Here is a 20777-nt window from a genome sequence, read left to right on the forward strand (position 1 = left end):
CAGTTCACAATCGCGGTAACTATTCGTAATCACACGTAGCCCGACTATACGTGAACGGGGCATTCCATGCGAAACCGACCAACCCGTGACCTCGACCAATTTTTATTCTATTGAAAATTTTACACTTTCTTGTACCTGCCAAAAGCAGTCTTTCTGAAATATTGTAGATGTTTGTCTCAACCCATCCAAACACCATAAATTTATCAAAATATCGCACAATTTTTTTTAAATGCTCATGGCTTTTCCAAAACCCGATATTAAAATAACATACTGTTTCTTTTCTCGTTTTGAGTCGTAGTTCCGCAAAGAAAATTATTCTTTTTTATTTTATTGAAGGGTTTTGGGGCATTCTACATCGAGTACGCACCACTGAAATCTACCTTTTTTCATCGATTTGATAGAAAATCATTAACAAAAACGAAAATAACTATCCTTTAATTCCTGTTCGTCGAAAAGGCAGATGTAAATGGCGAATAATTGACATAGAATGCCCCATATACGCTCCGGATATCCTCATCTAATAGTAGCATCAATGTCCGCAAAATTGTCATACTTACAGATTATTGACCGAAAGATTAGATGCGGCAGTAAAATAAATACCGAAATTGCAGGAAACACGCAAGTATAGGCGTGAGGGTTTAGGGTTGAGATAAAAAATTATACTCTTGAACAGACCATTATTTATTTATTTATAGCAAATTTGGGGGGGGGGGGGGGGGAGCCGGTTGATAATCGTCCGAGCCTGTTTTAAAGATTACCCTAATACATACGCGAAATTGTTTCTGAACCGGATGTGTTTAACAATACTAGAAATACATCCCGCAAAAAATCTATGTCATTGTACATACATACAATTACTGCATACAACGGTTCAAGATTCGTGGCAAATATTTTACAGGGCCGATCCTTGTTAAAATTCTGATGAAGAATTTGCTTGCCAATTTTTTCTGTTTTTAATTCTCAACAAATAAGGATTTCATACTTTATTTGCTTCGTTTCATTTGTCAATTACGCCTAGTTCTGAATGATGCTACCAAAATTTTTTTTTACATTAGACGAACTACCTGAATGTTACTCATTTGGTGGAAATCGTTATAAAACTACATACCGTGACTTCTCGTAGATGGTATACGCTACGGATACGCTAGCGAGTTTTGGGTTGGTTTCTGCATCGTATACGACCTACGAAAAGTCGGGGTATGTGTTACTGTTGTACATCAAATCCGGCACAATCCTATAAGATTTCACAGAAATTTGGAACTCTCGAAGGAATCAACTTCTTCGGATTCCGAGTACTATCCCTCACACCCCACTGTCCCCACTATCCGAGCGGCCGTCACTTCTGCGTTTCCTCGCGTACCGTCCACATTCACTTTTCGCGGCGAACGAAGCAAACGCAAGTGTTTTGGTAATTTGCCGTGTCACAAGTTCTAATCACGTGCAAATTTTCACGCGGCCAGTGTGTATACATATATTTGTTACAAACTACAATAATCTTGTGAGTGCAACAATGGATGAGTTACGTCGCACGGCTGAACCGAAAAAAGGTTAAATTTGACGCGCCGACGAACGAATCGTTCGTTGCAATGGTAAGTGTTTTATACTGCAAATTTCTGTTATGCAATTATACATATCATTTACAAGAATCCTGCCAAATCTGCACTTGCTATGCAGGGTGATTCGTAATTCACAGCAAATACTTGACAGGGCGAATCCTTGTCAAAATTGGAGTCGACAGTTCCTAAGAAATTTTTCGGGAAAACGTCTTTTTTCATTCAAAGAAATGGAAATTTAATTTTTTCCGATTTCTGTTTCGATCAACCTTTTAATTTCTTGGGTCATCGTCAGATATTGATATCGAAATTCCCCGGTTAATTTGTAAATAATTTTGTACGTCATGCATGTAAATCATGCTTATGCGTATATTCGAAAAATGGTTTTTTAGGTTAAAATGGCTTTTCTTGAATAACTCGGCCGGTTTTGATTTTACAGAAAAACCGTGGAAACAAAAGTTGTATAAATTTTGATTTCCTACAAGTTTAGTTCCTACAGTTTTTCTGCTAGGATCAAGATTTTTGGAATTAAACCTGAAAATAGCGACAAATTCGAAATATTTCCATTATCTCGTTTATTTTCAACTTAATGGCATAAATTAATAGCAACAAACTTGTTGAGAATCAAATTCTGAACAACTTCGGTTCCCACCTTTTTTTCCAAAAATCGATATTTTAGGAATTCAACCCGAAAAGGAAGGATTCTCCGTCAACTCGGCCACTTTTTTTTCGACCATCTCAGATCTGCCCCATAATTGGTTACATCAAAGTACTACTAGAAGGTACTCTGCGTGAATTTTTTCAGATTTTTCAATTCATTATTTGAGAAATTGCCGGTTTTTTTTCAAATGAATATACACTACCGTTCATAAGTATGGAAAAACTCGCCCCAGAGTGTTCTCACTGTACCCATGATGCTCATTGTATTTCTACGAAAATGTATACCGTTGAAGAGTGGTGAGGGACTTCCAGCATTTTCATAGTACAGAAAAAAAATGTAGAAAACAAATCGTCTTGTCTTCGAAAGCGTGGCGTTCGAAAGATCGTCGTTTTGTTGACATTTGTTTCGATCATCGTTCTGTTATACATTTTTCAAAATATTGAGTAACCAAATTGTATACGTGTTTCAAATTTTCTTTTCTCTGTTCTCTTCATATATAATGATTTTGATTTTTCGTTAGGAGTGTGCAGAACATAAGAATTGCTGAATGCTTCGTTGTGAATACCACAATTTTATCGGAGCCTAGATTCGAATGCTCGGAGAGTTCAATTATTATAATCGTACGGTAATTTTCTTTTCCGATAATTGGAGAAATTTACACGTGTTGACATATACCCTAAGTACGATGCAAATATGCGAGAAATTTCAAATCTTAAGGAAAATAAATATTACGACTGTTATTATTTCATCATGTAAACCATAAAAAGTCAGTTGGGACGAAATTTAGGTTCTTGAGTCAGAAATATCATTCTGACAAAATGTGACCGCGTATTTTCCAAAACAATGAAAGCTTTTTCGAAGTGATATGTGAGCATAAAAAGTCAAAACCTATTTCTACGATTTTTTTTTCCGAAAGCACCGAGTCATTCAATTTTGTTGCAAAATGAGCGCGCAGCAAACTTGAAGAATAAATATCTTATCTCCGGTTCTACTTGACGTAGAAAAATTATTCACAGCACATTCGCGAGCAGAGAGGATAAGCTTTCGTAGAAAACTTTGGTTTATCCGGAAACATTGAACATTGTAATTGTTATTAACGAACGAATTGTTTAATGGTACCATTTTTTGGCGAGGCTTCTACCATTTTATACATTCTGTAAAAAATCTTTCCGATTACAAATAATCCGTCGGGTTTGACGAGGAATTTCCCATTCATATTCATTCCAAATGACCATACATTAGATATCTGCTATCGGTAGTAAAATATTGAATATGGTGAAATTTAGAGTGATTCGTAAAAAATGAATATCTTAATTTCAAAAGAATTATCTCAACTTTTCGGATTATTCAAGATGATCAAAATTTTTAATCACACTATTCCATTTCGTCAGATTCGACCATTCACTTTTAACATTTTTGGGTATAGTGAGATGGCGCCGACACATGGCTGTAAGAGAACAGAAGAGGACCCATGTATTTGTATGTGTCCTTATAAGATAAGGAGGGGAGGGCACGAATTCTCTGCCAAAGTATATTTTTATCGACAAGTACTAATCATGTTATGGATTCTGCATTGAAAAAGCGAAACAACCAAATGAACACGCTTATATTTTACAGGATAATCCGTCGTAACCGTTGGACGGACGCAATGTCACATGCCGCGAGGATATCTTCATGGAATGGTGAACTATGTTCAAATGACATTACTTCGCAATGGATGTTAGAAACTCCCATCAACCGGGAGAAGGAAACTGTTTCGCACAACCCGCAGCTTCATAGTGACCTCGAATCTCAGATACTAATTCTTTGCATTTAATATTTCAGAGGGTATAAAAATAATCCTCAACGTCGATGTCAACAATTATTTCATATATCCATAGTAACATGAATAAAGTGTTCCAATATTATATATAATCATTTTTTGAAACCATTTTCACTAGTAAAATAGCTTCGAACATAAAATTATTTCATTATTGTCAGTAGAGTTGTGTGTAACAAGCGATGTACAATTTCAGAATGATTCCGATACAGTAATACCCCGAAGTTACGCTATGGGTCGTTCCGGCATTGACGGCGTAAGTCGAAAAAATTTTAAGTCGGGGTGCACGTTTTATACAACTGTATAATGTACATATATATATATATATATATGTATAAATACTAACCAGAGATAATCATGTATGTACCTCATAGAAAACCTCTGAAGAAGAATGAGAAATACTCTGTATTTTGGAAATACAAAATGTTCGAGCACAGTCGTCTGCCGACACAAAGATTTTTTTTTCTCGCGCACAGTCACTATCCGTAGACTGAGCGAATAATCGAATACAATGTAATGCACGGACGGAAAATAAACATGACCATTCAAGTTTGCGACAAGGAGAAGCGGAGTTGGCTGGCGGAGGGGGGGGGGGGGGGGGGACGACCGATGGCGTAACTTCATAAAACGAGACCACAACGATTCGTACCCGTTTTGTTTCAATCGTATTTTTCGAACATGTTTCCAAATATTTACAAATGGTGAATGGTGATATTTATGAAATCATTTTGACAATACTTCGTGCTGTATAAAATTAATATTGCGCGATATGTTTTAATGTATGTGGGACATTCTTTTACAACCAAACACCTTTGTGACCGACACATTTTTGATTCAGCTGAAATTTTTTTTGACGAGTTCTGTACCGAGAAAATAGGGATACGTATTCGAGGATTTTTTATTTCACATATTTCGTAAAATAGAGGGGATCGAAAATTTGATAATTTGGTGTTTGTTGGCTTGGAAGACTCACTTTCAAAAATTCATAACGCCGGTTCTATTTGAGCTGGAAAGTTCGTTTTTTTCATCTCAAAGCTAATGAAATGAATTTTATTACAACAATTCTTTCATTAACGATTACTCCGAAGTTTATACTGTTATAAACAATTCATATGTTTCGATCGATTTTTAAAAATTGCCTCAACCTCGTAGCGAGTTCTTAGCACAACCATCGTATTCTACGTCAAATTTTTTATCCATAACGTATTTTGAATTGATGGAGAATACGATGGTCGTGCTGAGAACTCGCTACGAGGTGAAGGCAATTGCTAAAAATCGATTTAAACATATTAATTATTTATAACAATATAAATTTCGGTTAATCGTAAATGAAACAATTGTTGCATTAAAATTCATTTTATTAGCTTTGGGTTGAAAAAACGAACTTTTCAGTTCAAACAGAACCGGCGTTATGAATTTTTGAAAATGAGTTCTCCGTGCCAGAAAACACCAAATTATCAAATTTTCGATCCCCTCTATGTTACGAAATATGTAAAATAAAAAAATCCTCGAATTCGTATCCCTATTTTTTCGATATAGAACCCGTGAAAAAATTTTAAGCTACATCAAAATTGTGTCGGTCGATTTTTACCTAAATCTCTCCGATTCGTCAAAGAATGTCCCATATTCAAGGGTGTTTTACGGAACAATAAATTGAATTTGCTATATTCACCGTAAAACCATCAAAATAATCAGTTCGGTCGTGATGCAATCGCTACACACATGACGTCATTATTTGCATGCAAAATTCGGGTCAATCCTGTTGGTATGGTTACTGACTTAGATTCAGGCCTCTTACCGACCGCGTTTTGTCTAATATTGTGTTGCGCTACTCCCCGGTGGAGAGTACCACCTTCGAATGGTTTGGAACCGAGGAAACTTACGCAGAGGGCGCTTCGATCGATTACAACTTTTAGATCCAGGTCAGCGGCACCTTAATACACCAGTACAAGTGCAGGGCCGAATTTAGAGGTCGAGAGGCTTCGGGGCAACAAAGGAGTGGAGGCCCCCTGGCCCCAAATTATTTTCCAAATAAAGTAGACAATTTTTTTCCGTTGAGCTTTTCAATGAATAATTTGTTGTGGAACCAAGGATAGATTATTTTATTAAAGATGAAGGTTCGTCGAAATTCCGGTCAGGAAGAAGAAGAATTTAATAATTAGAAAGACGTGAATATAAAAAGTAAATAGATTATTTTATTATTTAACAAACATATAAATATAATCGGAAACGAGAATTATCTGAAATTAAATTCTAGCGTTAACGAACGGAATCTTCCGAGCTTTTTTTGCCGAAAAATCGTTGATGATTTCGCTGAAATCCAGTTCCCGGAGTAGATCACTTTCAATATTCAGGAGAGAAAGCTTTGATAGACGATTTTGTCCCATCGTGGTTCGAAGCCTATTTTTTATAATTTTCATTTTTGAAAATGAGCGCTCTCCCGTGCAATTTGATACCATCAAAACCAAATACATTCTCAGTGCAATTTCAAAGTTTGGGAATGTAGCTCTGAAATTTTGATCTTCGAGAATTTCGTAGTAAAATAGTTCCGGAGATTGGTCTTTTCCATAGTCCTTTTTGTATGAGTCGATCAAAGATACAAATTGAACCAACTCATTACCAAGACTAGGTTCTAAATCATCCTGATAAACTTTTACCAATGCCTCTGCTGCAGCGTGCAGATTTTCAGCATCCATCTTGTCGATGTGATTGAGAAATCCAAATCTCGAACGTACAGTTTCATAAGCATGCAATCTTTCGGTAAGCGAAACGCATAGCTGGTCGACCACTGGGATAAAAGCGGATACTTTGTATTTCTCCTTCGGTGACAGATTTGCGTCTTGCGCTTTTCCGCAATCAAGCGGATTCAACCTCACGTTTCTCGTTCTGGTCCTGGTGCGTGATTGTACGTATTCGTCAGTCTGAGATATTTTTTTGGCAGCTTCCTCTTATTTATCGAAATCATTCATTTTAGATTCCACGAATGATTTCAATGATTCTAATGCACGCATTGCCAATTCAAGAATCATTTGCGGGTCTTGCAACATCTTGTTTGTAGCGTTGAATCGCTCCAAGATGTCGTTCCAAAAGATTGCGAATAAAGCGGTTTCGAGACTACTCATCTTCTGTAGAAGGTGCGCTGCTTCATTCCTCGTGATCTCTTTTTGCTCTTTATCGGAAGATATGCTGGTTACAGCTTCTTCGATTTCTGAATAGCCGTCGACTATGGCTTTCGTAGCTTCAGCTCGACAGGACCAACGAGTGTCACTTAGCTTTTTCAAGACGTAAAACTGTCCGCTTTTTTTCTTCGATAATTTCTCGATCAGAATTCCGTATCGTTCTGTACTTGCTGTGAAAAACGTATATAAATTCTGGACGAAATCAAAGAATTGAACAGCTGATGGACAAGAGTTGGCAGCTGCCTTTCCAACTAAATTAAGGGAATGACCACAACATGGTACAAACGCTGATAAATGGTTTTTCTCCAAAATAAGAGCCTGCATCCCTTTGTATTTGCCACTCATGTTTGCAGCGTTGTCGTACGATTGGCCGCGGCAATCCATTATGTCTATTTGATGGTCACCTAAAAATGTGAGTAGAGCGTTTGCTGTGGCTTTGCCACTATGATCGCAGTTTGGTAAAAAAGTAAGAAATCTTTCCTCTGGCATTGATCCTTCCATATATCGAACAACTATAGTTAGCTGATCGATGTGAGATTCATCGGGAGTAGAGTCCACTGATACCGAATAATATTTGGATTTCTTTATCCTGGATACTATTTCAGTTAGGACTTTATCTCCCATGCAACTGATCAGTTCTTCGCAAATCGTGGACGAAAGGTAATTGACATGACCACTCCCTTTGTTTGCATGCGTTTTTAAATGGGTAGCCAGGATTGGTTCATACTCGGCTAACAATTCCAAAATTCCCAGAAAATTTCCATTTCTCGGTGAGCCAACAATTTGATTGTCACCTCGAAAGGCCAATCCGCGTTCAGCAATGAATTTGATCGTACTAACGATAATTTTGAGATTTTTTCGCCAATACTCGATTTGTTGTGCCTCTTGCATGGCTAGCTCTTGGTCGATGCGCCCTGTCACTCTTCTCCGTTGCAGTAAACTCATTACTGATTCCAAATGAGTCTTCGAAATCTCATGTTCACACAGACGATCAGATGCATGCTTACAGTCACTGAAACCTTCTCCACTGAGTTTCGTATTTTGAGTGGACATCAATTTACACGCGTAACAATATATTTTCCCCGTAGTTGGAGAAAAGCAAAGCCAGAATCGATTGACGGTCTCTTGATTTTTATTGCGGCGTGTAAACATGTTCTTTGTAGATTTCCGAACAAAGTTGGAAGTGTCTCGAGGTTGATCTTGAGGAACTGAATTCTGCAACGATACTTGATCGCAATTTTGAAGTTCCGTGGAACCTTTTTTCGCCCAATAATCGATCATTTCCTTTGTTATATTAACAGGCCAAAGACCTTTGTCATTTTTGAGACCGCTTAATTCCTCGCTCAACTCTGCTTCTTTTTGGGTTTGAGATTCGGTTATAGAAAATTGTGTGGTGTCGCCTGATGAAACTTCAGCCTCCGGGCCCTCAGGATTATCTTGGATATTATCGACATCTCTATTTACTGTTGAATCTCCTGTTTTTTTTTAGGATCTTGAGGGATTTCTTCTTTATTCAACGACGTAAGAAACTGGTCAATTTGGGTGTTTTAGCTAAAGATTCTTCGGATTTCTTGACCCGTTCTGCTTGCAATTTCCTCTTCTGAGAGCCACTGGCAAAAACTCGAGGAGTTTTGTGACGATCACTCATGATTCCACTGTAAAAGAAATGTTAAGAAAATATACGCCTGAAAAAGCCCTTAACCAATAGGAAAATAGTTCTGGAGATGATAGTCGAGCAAACAAAAATATTAGCAGAAACACAAAAAAGAGTTACGAGCAGTGCACGTGGAAAATGGAAAGAATAGAGAAGCTGCGAGCTATGTATCGAAACCTGACCAGTTATGTGCATGCCCTCAAAAATAAGAGACAAAAACAGGAGTGAATTGAGAAAAAGTATTTCAAAATTGAATGAGCAAGCGTTAATTTACCTTTCAAATATTGGCATTTGATCATGATATTCCAGTCGCCTAAACGATTAAATAATTAACTTACGCAGAACCAAACAAACGCATATTCAAATGTTGAGAAAAACAACTTTTCTTTTCGTATTGCACAATCAACTATCACATTCAGTTTGTATTGTAGATTACAAGATAAAGATGAAAATACTTACGTCTGTCCGTACAAATTCGAAAGAATTTACATTTGTTGGACAATTTTCGCAAGTTCGTAGCTTCTTGGACACACGTGAATGTATAAAACTCCGGGATTCCCTGCTACAAGCACGCCACTCAGCGGACACTTGTCGAGGCTACGACGGATCGTACAGACAAAAAACGGGGGAAACGGGTATCGCTGTACCGACACGCAAATACGGGGAATAGGCTGCCAAAATCCGCAGAATATACTCTATCAATTCCTTATCGAATTGGCAACTTTTATTCTATTCTAGATAGCCACGAACAGGCAAAGGGCTTTTGAAGATTACAATAAAAAGAAACAAAACTCACACTTGCTACTTGCAAGGCAAAACAGCGAAAGAAAAATTTCTAAAAGCGAAAACAGCGTAAAAAAATTTTTACTAGTGTTTATATACTAGTTGGAATTTGAAAATTTTTTTTTCGAAGTCTCAATTGTGGGGGCCCCTCTTTCGTGGAGGCCCCGGGGCTGTAGCCCCGGTTGCCCCCCCCTAAATCCAGCCCTGTACAAGTGGCTGAACATCTATAATAATAAAAGTCAAAAACTTAATGACATTTTAAACACGGCACTTGAAATTCAAAATACTAGGTAATAATTGCATTTATTATTATAAATTAATGTGTCTGGATTTATAGTTACTTTTTGTTATCGTATCCAGTTCCACTACAGAAAAAGGTGTTTTCTAAAGAATTTAATAATTGCCAAACACAAGCTATTGATGAGATATTTACATCCATATTAATAGCGATGTTTGTTTTTGCATTGATTACCTATAATACAAGAAAAATTTTATGATACTCTTTGCATAATTATTTTCATTACCGTTTCATTATTTTCAAACTTCTTACCGTTACTTTTGAATACATATCAATTTTAGCATGGCAAACTAATTCTAATTTTGAATTTATGTATGACAATGAAATAAAAGAATTTTTTATGACTGTTCAACTCCAATTTTTACGTAGTGGTTGAGCTTCTAAAATTCTTTCTATTGAATGAAAAGAGAAGTCTCCAGGCTCATTTATAACCGGCGAATTGTCATCAGCAATAACAGTATTTGTATCCTCAGGAGAATTCGTATTTGCAGCATTTATAACTTCAGGCTCTATAGTTTCACCATCAGGAGAATTCGTGTTTGCAGAATTTACATTTTCAGCTTCTATTGTTTCATTGACAGTTACTGTCTCAACGGAATTAAAACTGCAGTCACCAATTGTCGTATCGTCATTTATATCAGAGATTGTTGAAGAATCATTATTTAATAGCAAGCTACGATTGTTTTCACTGTCGTCATTAGTATGTGATTTTGGCTCAGCTTTCTTCCTCAAATGAACTTTCTGGTATTCATACACATAGACACTACCATCTTTTAAAATCTCTCGATCAGTTTTAATCACATTCTCTGGATTAAAGTGTAATTCGCAAATAAAACTGCTAGCTTTTAATTCTTGTCCCAAAGCTGAGCTCCATTTACTACGCAATTCAACATCCTTAAAAATAATATATATTTTTATATTTAAGCAGATAAATAAAAATATTTTTCAAATATTATAAAACTACATAAATTTTAGAATTAATTGTTAATAACACAAATTTTCAATATTATTTTGAGGTTACTCATTTTTGGTGCTTTGAATAAAGCCACTTTCTCTACATTCTCACTTGCCTTTCGGACACTAAGCAACCATGAACAGCACAACACCTACCCATTGTTTTCTTGAAATTAATTTTAAATAGATAAATTTTTATTTTATATTTAAATTAATTAATTTTAACATTCGCAAGCTAGTATACCTATGCAACGCAGGAATAAAAGTCGACTATTCTCTTTGGTAATTACCTACCGCCCGAGCGAAACGAAAATAACTCACCGGCGGAAATAATCTCCGACTTTATTCCCTTGTTACATAATGTACTATTTGCTTAGACAATACACATATGTTTCGAGCGTGTAAAGAGAGATCCAAAAATTTTGAAAGCAAAAAAGGACACGCTCGCCGGATGAAGAAGTCGGTGGATACTCTTACGGGGAAATGATTAATCTGAAACAAAAAAAACGTTACGAAACGAGTTGTTCAAGTCAATATATTTTATAATTCGTCGAGAACCGCCATTTTTTTCCTTCAATTTTTATTTATAAATGGCGACTAAATGAAATCTTAGTACGAACAATTCGTGTGAAATTCCGCCGTCTTGGAAAAATTTTGAAAAAATGAAGGTCAGTTTTGAAAAAGTAGGATCGTTAACGACCTCCAAGTGTGTCTCCGCCTATTTTGTGTACATTTGAAAAGAATCTATCGAGCGTTTATCGAAATATCGTGTTCACCGGTTTCGAAAACATTGCTCCGAGAAAAATGCGTTTAAAATGCGGTTATGCTCTTGTTGTGAGAATGGCAGCTTGACGAAAGGGTCGGTTCGGTCGTCGTCTGCGGGTGATTCTTCCCGTGAGCTCGAGCGCTCGAACAGTCGAACACGTGTCATACAAAATGAGATAATTATGCCAATTTTGTACATATGAATGTGAAATTTACAAAGAACATTCTTAAGACATGGAACTTTCAGAAGGTGCAAAATAAATCGATTGTTTCAAACTCTCCAGGTACATCTATCCCCTTAATCAAATATTTAGGGTTGAACTTACACCTCTTACGTAATTCATTCTGCCACCGTTTCTAACTGATACTTATTACCAGAGTTTTCATGTAATTATAATATAGAAAAAAGTGAGAAACGTGGTTTTCATTTGAAAGAACGATAATACTGTACAAGCTTCTGTTCAATTGTGTAAAGATACCTCAGAGTTATCTTTAATGTAACTTATGGGGGTGCCCTTGTCGATTTAAATGTTGATATACATACCTCTAAATATCGACGTCCACGTATCGCAAGAGCAAAAAAGGGCTCAACAGCCCCATTCTATATACGATTTTAAACAAAAATACTCCAAGATATTGCCATTTGACGCAGAAATAAAGAAATAGCACGGATTCTACGAAATCGCAATAGTAAATTCGTAGAATTCATGCCATTTCTTTACTTCTCCATCAAATGAAAATGCATTGGAGTGTTTCTGTTTAAATTTGCATGGAATAGGGCTGTTGAATCCTTTTCCACTTTTTAAATACGTGGACTTTTATACTTGGAGATATATACGTTAACGTCAATGTACATTAGGGAACCCCCTTATGTACATTGTATGTTTTCGCAATAGCTATGGTTCCACCCACGTTCTTGAACTGCGGGCTCTGTGGTAAGATATTGAGCGACACAAATCTGGTGAGGCATTCTTGTTGTTTGAGCTGTAAACAACTTTATATGGAGGAAGACGGAACATTTTATCCAATGGATGGTATATTCACGATATCAATATTCTTCTTTTATAGTAGACAAAACAATAAATTATGGGTACTTCTATTATATGATAGATGGCAATTAGAGCATTCTGCTCATGGTATTTGTTATTGCACACTTACATAATAAAGATTATCTGAAAATCATCAAACTTGTTTAATTAATTTATTCGACAGATGAGAACAACATTCATATAGCAAAAGCACACTCAACAGATAATCCACCGGTATGTATGTGTAAGGCATTCTATATCAAAACGAGACCGTCTGAACCTGTCGGTTACTGATTTTTTTAACAGATGATTTCTTATTGTCCTTTAGGACCCAAACGCATACGCAATAGCGGTTTCGAATGACATAATTTTTAAATTACGAGTTTATGCATATTCGTTCATTTTACTGTAAACATAGAAATGTCGCTAAGGTTGATGAAAGAAAACGAACAACTTACACCTTTATAGAAGAAGCATATTAGAAATCTGTCATTAAAAAATTCCAGCTTTAATTGAAAATCACAGCACCTTCGGGTATGTATGGTGTTTGTCCTTGAACACAACGAACAAAAAAACATTAGTCTCACGCTATTCACTATCGCGCTTACTCATCAAATTCCATTCCCTACTTCTAGATTGTCACACCTTTTCTGCACCCGTACGTTTCACGTCTCGAGGGACACTCCTATTCTGACTCTCAACAACGTCACATCTAGACTTCTTACATAGCTTCATACAGCACACTTCGTTTTTACCGCCATCTGAGCTTCCTCGAAATAAATATATAAGTAATATCTCAAACAAACCCTACGTTATTCAATCCTCATCCTGATTTCCGGTTGACCTGGAACGTAAAAGCGAAGCCAACCAGTTTACTCTTACCGCTCAGGAGTAACTCTACTCACGGACGTAACATTGGTGGCAGCGGTGGCCTTCGCTTTCCGGAAATCCAGTGATACAATTTTACGTGTGTACTACGCATGAAGTGCCATCTGATAGACCGGTTCCGAAGTGTGCAAGCTCAGTGATGTTAATACAAAAGTAATACCACTGTGTGATAGTGTTGAAGACACTCTGAAAGCCATATTATACGTTAACGCAATCAACGATCTCTGATTCACACGAACGTCACAGACAAATCCGTATCTTCAAATCGATATTGCTGAAAAACTATATCCTGCTGCTACTAGAACAACATCTTCATTTTTCACGACTTCTAGTACAACACTACGCACACCGACGTCATCACCGCCTACAGACACGAAATCGCTGGACCAACATCCTCACGGAAGAATGTAACATTTTCTTCCATTCCTTCTCTTCATCTTCACTTTGTAAGTCGACGAATCCTAGATTAAAATTTACAACATGGCTACTGAAAGCACTTTTCCGCACCTGCCTCTTAAAGATGCATTGGCTCTGATTCCCACGTTCAATGGCACTAATATGCCCGTATCCGAATTCATAACTAAAGTAGAATGCGCAAAACAAGCTGTCTTAGCCAGAAAACTGAATTTATTCTCCACACTCATTCGCACGAAAATCGAAGACGACGCGAGTAAATATATAGAGTCAGATAATCCGGATTCTCTTCGAGATTTGCTAGACTGCCTAAAACAGGCCTACGCGTCTAAACAACAGCTCCCACATATCCAGCTAGACCTCGCACAATCGGCACAGAGGTGAAACGAGAGTGTTCTAGATTACGGTGCTAGAATAAAACATCTGTTAAGACAAGCGTGCGAATCAATAGATGCCTCAGAATCTATCAGTGGTGCTCAAGTGCTAAAGAAAAATATCAAAGAGACCGCAAGACTAAGACTTATCAAAGGGTTACTAGACGAATTAAAAATAAGAGTAGCTCATGAGAATCCACAAACCCTGCAAATGGCTATAGACACGGCCACCAAGACTGAAAAACTATTATCAGATAGACGTAAACTAGCCTCATACCGTGATACTAACTACGAAACACAAAACCATATAAAATGTAGTATATGTAAATTAACCGATCACATCGATAAATATTGTCCTGAACAACCTTCCGTATTAGTAGTGTGTAGATACTGCAAGAAGGCAGGTCATAGTATAGAAGAGTGCAGAACGAGGCAGCGCAACAACACAACTTGCACGCAGTGTGGTCGCAAAGGCCACTCAAACGATAAGTGCCGCTCAAACCGGTCCCAATATCCCCAGAATCCAAAATTCCACCAAGATTCAAGAGTTTTCCAAAATAACACCATTCGTCAACAACAGAACAATCCCAATACCCAATATCGAGCAAGAGACCCGACAAACCACCCTTTAGACCAGACGCGAAATGACAGTCAACGCTCACAACAGTATAACACACCAAATCCTTCACGATCGAACTTTAGGGTTAATTACGTAACACAAGACTACTCGAACGAGAATTGCGATGCAGGCGTCCACCCGGAAGTTTCATACGAAGCAAAGCAGCATCGCGAATATTCAGGCAACGCGAGCCATTTAAACGAGTTCAGGGACGGCCGCGCGGACGCATCGACCTCCCTCAAACCGGAGCAGCGTCCAAACCAAACGTCAGCTCCGTACAAATAGAATCTGGCCCTCCACAGATTCGAACACAATGCCCGCAGTCTTTGAATGGGTACGTGACACTAATAATAGATACTGGCGCTAATATTAATTTCTTAAAAATCGATAAAATCGACCCAAGAGTCCACGTTACAAAGACGGACATCAGGCAATTTCAGGGATAACGGAAGAATCCATCAGAACAATAGGAAGTCTCTACATCGAGTTTGCTAATACACGCCACGAATTCCATCTTGTCGATAACTCCTTCCCTATCATCGAAGACGGTATACTGAGTGCAGACTTTTTACGTTCGGAAAAGGCGACTGTCTGTCTCAAAAACAACTACCTTATGTAAGTGCCGATGCCCAGTTCAAATATTCGCGGCCTTATTAGGCCACTAAGATGGCAAACTAGAGGAGATCGGCGACGCGGCGCCGAGTAGCGTTAATAGCCGAGACGTTCGCGGTAGTCGCTCGGCCAGCGAAAGGGGTAAGATTTTCGGGGACCACGGGATCTCTTTCTCTTTCTCTCCGGGGACGTTGAAGAGATCAGACGCGTGCCAATTTATAATAACTGGAGAAGGAGGAAGGGAGGGTAACGTGGACTGGATACGGACGGCCCATCCCGATCGAGTCGAACATCGGGAGATTCCACAAATTAATTCTCCGCCAAATCACCATCCGAGAGTCCCCGGAGTCTAAAAGAAAGAGCCAACGATCGACGAGGCATCTAGAAAAGATAAGTTGCTCAGACCATTGTAATTTCGCCCTGTAGGGATTGTACGGCTAGTGAACCGATATTCTAATATTTGATTGTTGTAAAGAAAGAAAAGCTGACGTCGGACTGGTGAAGCTAGATTCCCAGAATTAAATATACTTGGTTATTTGTATAATCTCATAATTGTAATTTCGCCCTGTAGGGATTGTACGGTTAGTGAACCGATATTCGATTATTTAATTGTTGTAAAGAAGGAAAATCGGACGTCGGACTGGTGAAGCTAGATTCCCAGAATTAAATATGTTTTGGTCTTATGTATAATCTCATAAATAATATATTTTTGTTATTTCTATAATCTCACAATTGGCGCCCAACTTATGGCACGAAACCGACGCTAATATATAATAAACAAAAGATTAATTTGTTATAAATCGTGATAAGGCGTATGGAAGAAAAGCGTACTGAAACCTACGTGACAAAATCAGGTAGAATAGCTAAGCAGAAATTTAAGCGTTACAATTTTTCAAATAGGTGTACAGAAGAAATCAAAACAAACATGCCGATACTGCGTGATGACGAGGTCATAGCGACCGTACGACGAGAGTTAGAAATGGAGCAGCAGAATTTGGAGAGACAGCGACGCGAGCTTGAACAGCTACGGGCTGAGGTCGAAGCACAACAGGCAGCTCTGGATCGCGGACGGCAGCAGCAACAACAACAGGCGGCTTATGTTAATCCGCAAGTCGAAATAAATCAAGGCCAGTACAATAGGTTTGAGGAGATAGCAGCGATTGTAGGTAACGTACAAAATTTCCATGTGGAAATTAAAATGCCCAAATTCGATAACGAAATAGAGCGAAATCCCGCAGAGTTTCTCGAGGAGATGGACAAATTCTTTAAGATAAAAAATATAAAAAATGAAAATAGAATGAATATTATAGAGCACGCGCTGGAGGGTAAAGCGGCGTTATGGTTTGAGTTGAGAGTAGCTTTTCGTGATTACGAGCACTTCAAGGACGATTTTCTAAGTGAGTTTTATTCAGTTCCTATTCGAGTTTTATTTAAAAATCGTTGGCTAGAACGGAGGTGCAACGCGAACGAAGAGTCGTTACAAACTTACTATTATCGTCAGCTCAGAGACTCGAGATATTTCAGTCCGCGCCCAACCTCATACGAAATAAATTATAATGTAATACAACAGTACCCGGTGTGGATAAGAGAGGCGTTAGCTACGGTTGACTTTAATAATGACGCGTTGATAGGCCAGACGCTCGGAAGTTTGGACGGAATACGTAGGGAACGAGCAAAATTTCGGGATGATCGACCGGGAAATCAGAATGTGGCTATGAGACCTCCGGTTCGAGTTCGACAAGTGAATATGGAGCAACAGGAACGAAATAATGGTTACCGATATGAAAATAGACGATTTTCGGACAATAGACGGTTTTATGATCAGCCACGAGGCAGGTATAGATACGGGCAATATAGCAACAGTCATGCCCAGGCTCAAGGCTCTCAGCTGAGTGAACGGTGGCCAGACACGCGTTTTCCACCGCCGATGAATACGCGGGCACAGACAAGTCAGAATGTTAGTTCAAACAGTCAAACGGAAAGAGCTACCGGTCATTTAAACTCTCATGCGACGCGCTGAATAAGGGTCCGGCAACACGTCGTTACGATTTTGATTTCATTGACGAACTTTCAGAGGGAGTGAATGGAAAAATGGACCGCGGGAGTAACGATAATTCGAGTCCGTTGGTAATGAGATGTCCTCATCTTAAAGTAAAGATCTTGGGGGAGGATCGGACTATTGTCCTTGACTCGGGTAGTCAGGTTACAGCAATATCTGAGGTTTGCTACAAAGAAATATCGGCTAAACAAAAGTTAAACGTCTTGCCTGTCTCGAATTTATTCGTCACGACGGCTATCGGGAAAAAATCCACGACTATAAAGCAACAGGTTTGGTTGGATATAGAGATTGAGGGTAGAAAATTGAGCTTTCCTTTTTTGATAATTCCGTTATTAACGTCTACAGTTATATTGGGCAACGATTGGATGGATCGAAATAGCGTGGTATTGGATTATAAAAATAGCGAGATCGAGGTTGCGGGTAAAGTTCTTTCTGCGTCGACGGTGATATTCGAGCGAAGCGTTTCCGAGACTCTTCGCTGTTCACAAAAAAATAATAATGAAACTCTTGTGTTGGTGATAGACCTCAGGGGTTTTCCCGTAGAAGAGGAGTCGGTTGAAAATGATTGCGAAGGGTTGCATAAAATAAATTCAGTGAATGATTTTGAGTCTAAGGGGGAAGGGGTACCCCCAAACGAGGGGGAATGGCCTGAGAGTCGATTCACTTGTGAAGAAATCTCGAAAACGACAGGGGGGCTTCATAATCACGAGGGAAAAATGAGCGAGATAGCGGCGAGAGTGATTCAATCAGACAAGGACTGTTTCGTGATTAGCGAAATCGATGAAAAACCAGAATTTATGAATAGTGAGGAGTTCGCGGACGCTCTTGGCGCGGTCGCGTGTAAACTAATATCACTTGAGATGGCGCAGAAAGAAATTGTGATAAATACCCTCGCGAGATTCAGATTGTTCTTCTCGGATAAACCAGGGTGTGCTCGAGGATACGAACATCAGTTACGCCTGATCACCGCGCGGGCCGGTTTTCGACACACCTATCCGGTCCCATTTCGCCTAAGAGAGCCCACCAAGCAAGCAATAGACCAAATGGTAGAAAACGGAGTCGTAGAGCGTGCCGTGAGTCAGTATTGTAACCCCTTAAGGATTGTTATGAAAGGAGACGGTTCCGTGAGGGTGTGCCTAGACGCCCGATTCTTGAACAAACTTATCGAGGACGATCATCAATCTCCACCGCTGATAAACGAATTGTTGCAAAAGTTTCATGATGCTAGGTGGTTCGCAAAGTTGGATTTAACGCAGGGCTATTGGCAAGTCCAATTGCATAGGGATTCTCGACAATATACAGCATTTTTATTCGATTCGAATCTGTATCAATTTTGCCGTATACCTTTCGGGCTTAAAACCGCCGGTAGTGGCTTTATGAGAGCGCTGGGGTATGCGCTAAAAGGAGAATTTGATGAATATATATCGTGTTATATTGATGATATATTGATAGGTACGAAGACGTTCGACGAGCACCTGGCGGTACTCGAGGGAGTTTTCCGACGATTATCCGAGTTCAATTTTACAATTAAGATATCAAAATGCAATTTCTTCCTCAAAGAAGTGCCTTTTTTAGGATTTATTATTTCCGCTGCCGGAATTACGCCGGAGCCTAGGAAGCTGGACGTGATCCAGAACTTTGAGGAACCGCGAAACAAGAAACAGCTACAACGATTCCTGGGAGTTTGCAACTACTACCGACAATTTAACGTGAATCATAGCGCGGGTATAGATAAATTACGAGACCTTTTGACAAAAGATAAAGACTGGGCATGGAATTCCGAACATACGGAGTCATTCAAAAAGCTGAAATATGATTTTGCGAATTGCATTGCTCTTAAACACGTCATTCCCGGCGCACAGTATAGATTACAGACAGATGCTAGTGACCGAGGAATTAGTGGAATATTATACCAGCAGGATAAACAGGGTTATCACAATGTGATCGGAGTAGTCAGTCGATGCCTAACGAAGTACGAGGTCAACTATACAGCAACCGAAAAGGAGTTGTTAGCGATCGTATATGCTATAGGAAAATTCCGAGTGTACCTACTGGGCATTAGCTTTGTAATTGTGACGGATCACCAATGTTTAACGTTTCTAGATAAAGCCGTATTTCAAAATTCGAGATTAACGAGATGGACATTGCTCTTGCAGCAATATGATTTCGCAGTTGAGCATTGTCGTGGAATTGATAATACAGTAGCCGATTTTTTCAGCCGAAATCCGAGAGGGAAATTCGAAGAGGAGGTGTCGGAAAGGTTAATTATTTCTGCCTTGCATCGATGTTTTCTTCCGGTAGAGAAGGGCGTTGAGGATCCTACATCTTGGACCATAGCTCTCTTGGACTGCGATAGTAACGTTCATCAAAGTTTCAGGGAACTAGGGAGGTTGCAAAATGAGGATCTGAATATAAAGAAAGCGATTGATGAATGGCGGAATAATCCTGACGGACAGTCCCAATATCTTTTACATAATAATATCCTTTTTCACCGGGAAAAAATCGGTGATTGGAAAATCGTAATCCCGGAAATTCTCCGAAATTCATTGATTGAAGCGATACATATAAAACTTGGTCATCCGGGAGTCTATAAGACCCAGAGTCATTTAAAGAAATTTTATTATTGGAGGGGATTAGCTGCTCAAGTAAAGAAATTTGTAACGAGTTGTGATCTATGTCAGAGGGTGAAGTATCTATCGAGATCAATGGAGGGGGAATACGGTTGTGTCACGTCAGAAAAGCCTAATGATTTAGTAACGGTGGATTTTTATGGACCTCTCCCGAGGGCTCGAGGGGGTATGCAGTATATTTTCGTGATCCTGGATGCATTTTCGAAGCTCGTTACCCTATATCCAATGAGAAACGCGACCGTGAGAACGACGCTAAAGAAAATTTTCACCCAGTTCATACCGAAGTTCGGCAAACCCGAAAGAATTCTCTCTGACCATGGTACGCAATTTACCTCCCACCTATGGAAGGCAGAGCTAGAAGCGAATCAGATTAAAGTATTATATAGCTCGATTCGACATCCACAGTCCAATCCCACGGAGAGGGTTATGCGCGGATTGGGGAGGTTGTTTCGAACGTTATGCGCCGTTAGACATACGAAATGGGTCG

The 20777-nt window shown here is 38.9% G+C and overlaps 1 protein-coding gene and 1 long non-coding RNA gene across 2 annotated transcripts; one reads left to right on the forward strand and one right to left on the reverse strand.

The window, feature by feature from the left end:
• Positions 1–1522: 1522 nt before the first annotated feature.
• On the forward strand, positions 1523–4278 carry LOC124294496. The gene is made up of 3 exons (XR_006904371.1): positions 1523–1589; positions 2233–2335; positions 3832–4278. It is a non-coding gene; the product is annotated as an uncharacterized LOC124294496 (long non-coding RNA).
• Positions 4279–6981: 2703 nt separating this feature from the next.
• LOC124294756 (zinc finger MYM-type protein 1-like) lies at positions 6982–11061 on the reverse strand. Its single transcript, XM_046741688.1, has 3 exons — positions 11014–11061; positions 10313–10841; positions 6982–8687 (listed from the first exon to the last, which is right to left on the reverse strand). The coding sequence occupies exons 1-3, from the start codon at positions 11059–11061 to the stop codon at positions 6982–6984; spliced, it is 2283 nt and encodes a 760-aa protein (XP_046597644.1).
• Positions 11062–20777: the final 9716 nt, after the last annotated feature.

This window comes from Neodiprion lecontei, chromosome 5, assembly GCF_021901455.1.
Source record: "Neodiprion lecontei isolate iyNeoLeco1 chromosome 5, iyNeoLeco1.1, whole genome shotgun sequence".
NCBI classification, from domain to species: Eukaryota; Metazoa; Arthropoda; class Insecta; order Hymenoptera; family Diprionidae; genus Neodiprion; species Neodiprion lecontei.

What these genes read in the sequence shown, in the direction of transcription:
- LOC124294756 (XM_046741688.1), bottom strand. Translation starts at nt 11,061, where the DNA reads ATGGGTAGGTGTTGTGCTGTTCATGGTTGCTTAGTGTCCGAAAGGCAA. An exon ending in GCTTAGTGTCCGAAAGGCAA is followed by an intron (nt 10,842 to 11,013) that starts GTGAGAATGTAG and finishes ATTATTTTTAAG; the next exon opens with GATGTTGAATTGCGTAGTAA. An exon ending in TTTAGAAGCTCAACCACTAC is followed by an intron (nt 8,688 to 10,312) that starts GTAAAAATTGGA and finishes AAAAAAAAACAG; the next exon opens with GAGATTCAACAGTAAATAGA.